The 1212-nt window shown below is 54.3% G+C and overlaps 1 protein-coding gene across 1 annotated transcript; it reads right to left on the reverse strand.

The window, feature by feature from the left end:
* Window positions 1–403: 403 nt before the first annotated feature.
* Window positions 404–1151, reverse strand: TRAVEDRAFT_54718 (uncharacterized protein; the record flags this gene model as incomplete). Its single annotated transcript, XM_008047661.1, has 4 exons — window positions 404–760; window positions 814–893; window positions 944–1062; window positions 1117–1151. The coding sequence occupies 4 exons, from the start codon at window positions 1149–1151 to the stop codon at window positions 404–406; spliced, it is 591 nt and encodes a 196-aa protein (XP_008045852.1).
* Between the last annotated feature and the right edge of the window lie 61 nt (window positions 1152–1212).

Raw genomic sequence — 1212 nt, forward strand, 5'->3', positions numbered from 1 at the left:
GCGTTTTCCAGTATCCTCGGAATAGATAGCCATGAGAGGAGTTGCCGACGAGTGCAGCGAGTATAGGTGAAGATGGGCATTGTCGTGGGGGACTCAGTGACTCGGAACTGCGGATGGACGCCCGCCTACGATGCCACGGGCCGATGCCCCGGCCGGGCCTTCTATCCGCCAAGAGGCGCCCACGCCCTCACTCTCTCAGCGCTTGGCACAGCTTCATATTCAAGCAAGTTCAAGGCTCGCGCCAGACGTAGAGGGATTGACCATGTTTAAGGTGACTATGTCGCTCGAACATGTGCAAAGATACTCTGGCAGAGGAGAAGCCGTGCTATTGATATGCACGTTGAACAGCGAAGGTGCCCATGATTATATAGTACAGGAGCTCTACAACCACGAGCACATCCGACTACTCGTCAAGAGACAGAGACCTCTTCAACTGTTCGACGACATCCGCGGTAACACCCTGGGCTTCGCTCCCGAGCTTCGTCATGAGCGACGCAACGGCGTATGCGTAGCCGCCGTTCTCGTGAGCCTCTGCTAGTTCTCCTGTGGCATTGATGGGGCACTCCTTTATGACGTCGCAAAATGATTTGAGGAGCGAGTATATGATGTCTTCGACGACATGCCGGTCGAGCCGGGCCTGCCAACGCAGCTTCTCCAGCATGTACTTCATGAAGAAGTCTTCCATGGCGTCGTTTCCATCAAACAAGATGCACAGGGATTGCTTGCAGTCCTCGCACTTCGCGTTCATGATCGAGGAAACCTGTGGTTATCCCCAGGTAAGTATAGCGCAATAGGCTGGGTATTAGAAATTACCGAGTCTCGTTTGACATCAAGACAGTGTAATGCCACTGCGTGACGCTTTCCCCCGGGCACGTCTTTCACGAGAAGCTCAACTGTGTATTGATCAGCACGACTTCACCACACTGAATGTGGTGCCGCTTACACTTCCATTCCCCGGACGGGGTCCGACGCATCACCCCATGCAACTGGGCATCGATCACAGAGAAGCATTGCAAGGGGTCCGGGCTCAAGGAGAGAACCCCTCGACAGTGAGCAGAAAACCTGAAGCGTCATAAGAACGGAAGTCCTGTGACAGGACAGCGTTGCGATACTCACATCGCATCAGTGATTGCACCCGAACGAGTAGACATGTTGGACGGAGGGAGAGGGGAGGGGTTAAGGGGCTTAGCACCCGACGTTGAATTAATGCTC

Source organism: Trametes versicolor (assembly GCF_000271585.1).
Source record: "Trametes versicolor FP-101664 SS1 unplaced genomic scaffold TRAVEscaffold_117, whole genome shotgun sequence".
Lineage (NCBI taxonomy): Eukaryota > Fungi > Basidiomycota > Agaricomycetes > Polyporales > Polyporaceae > Trametes > Trametes versicolor.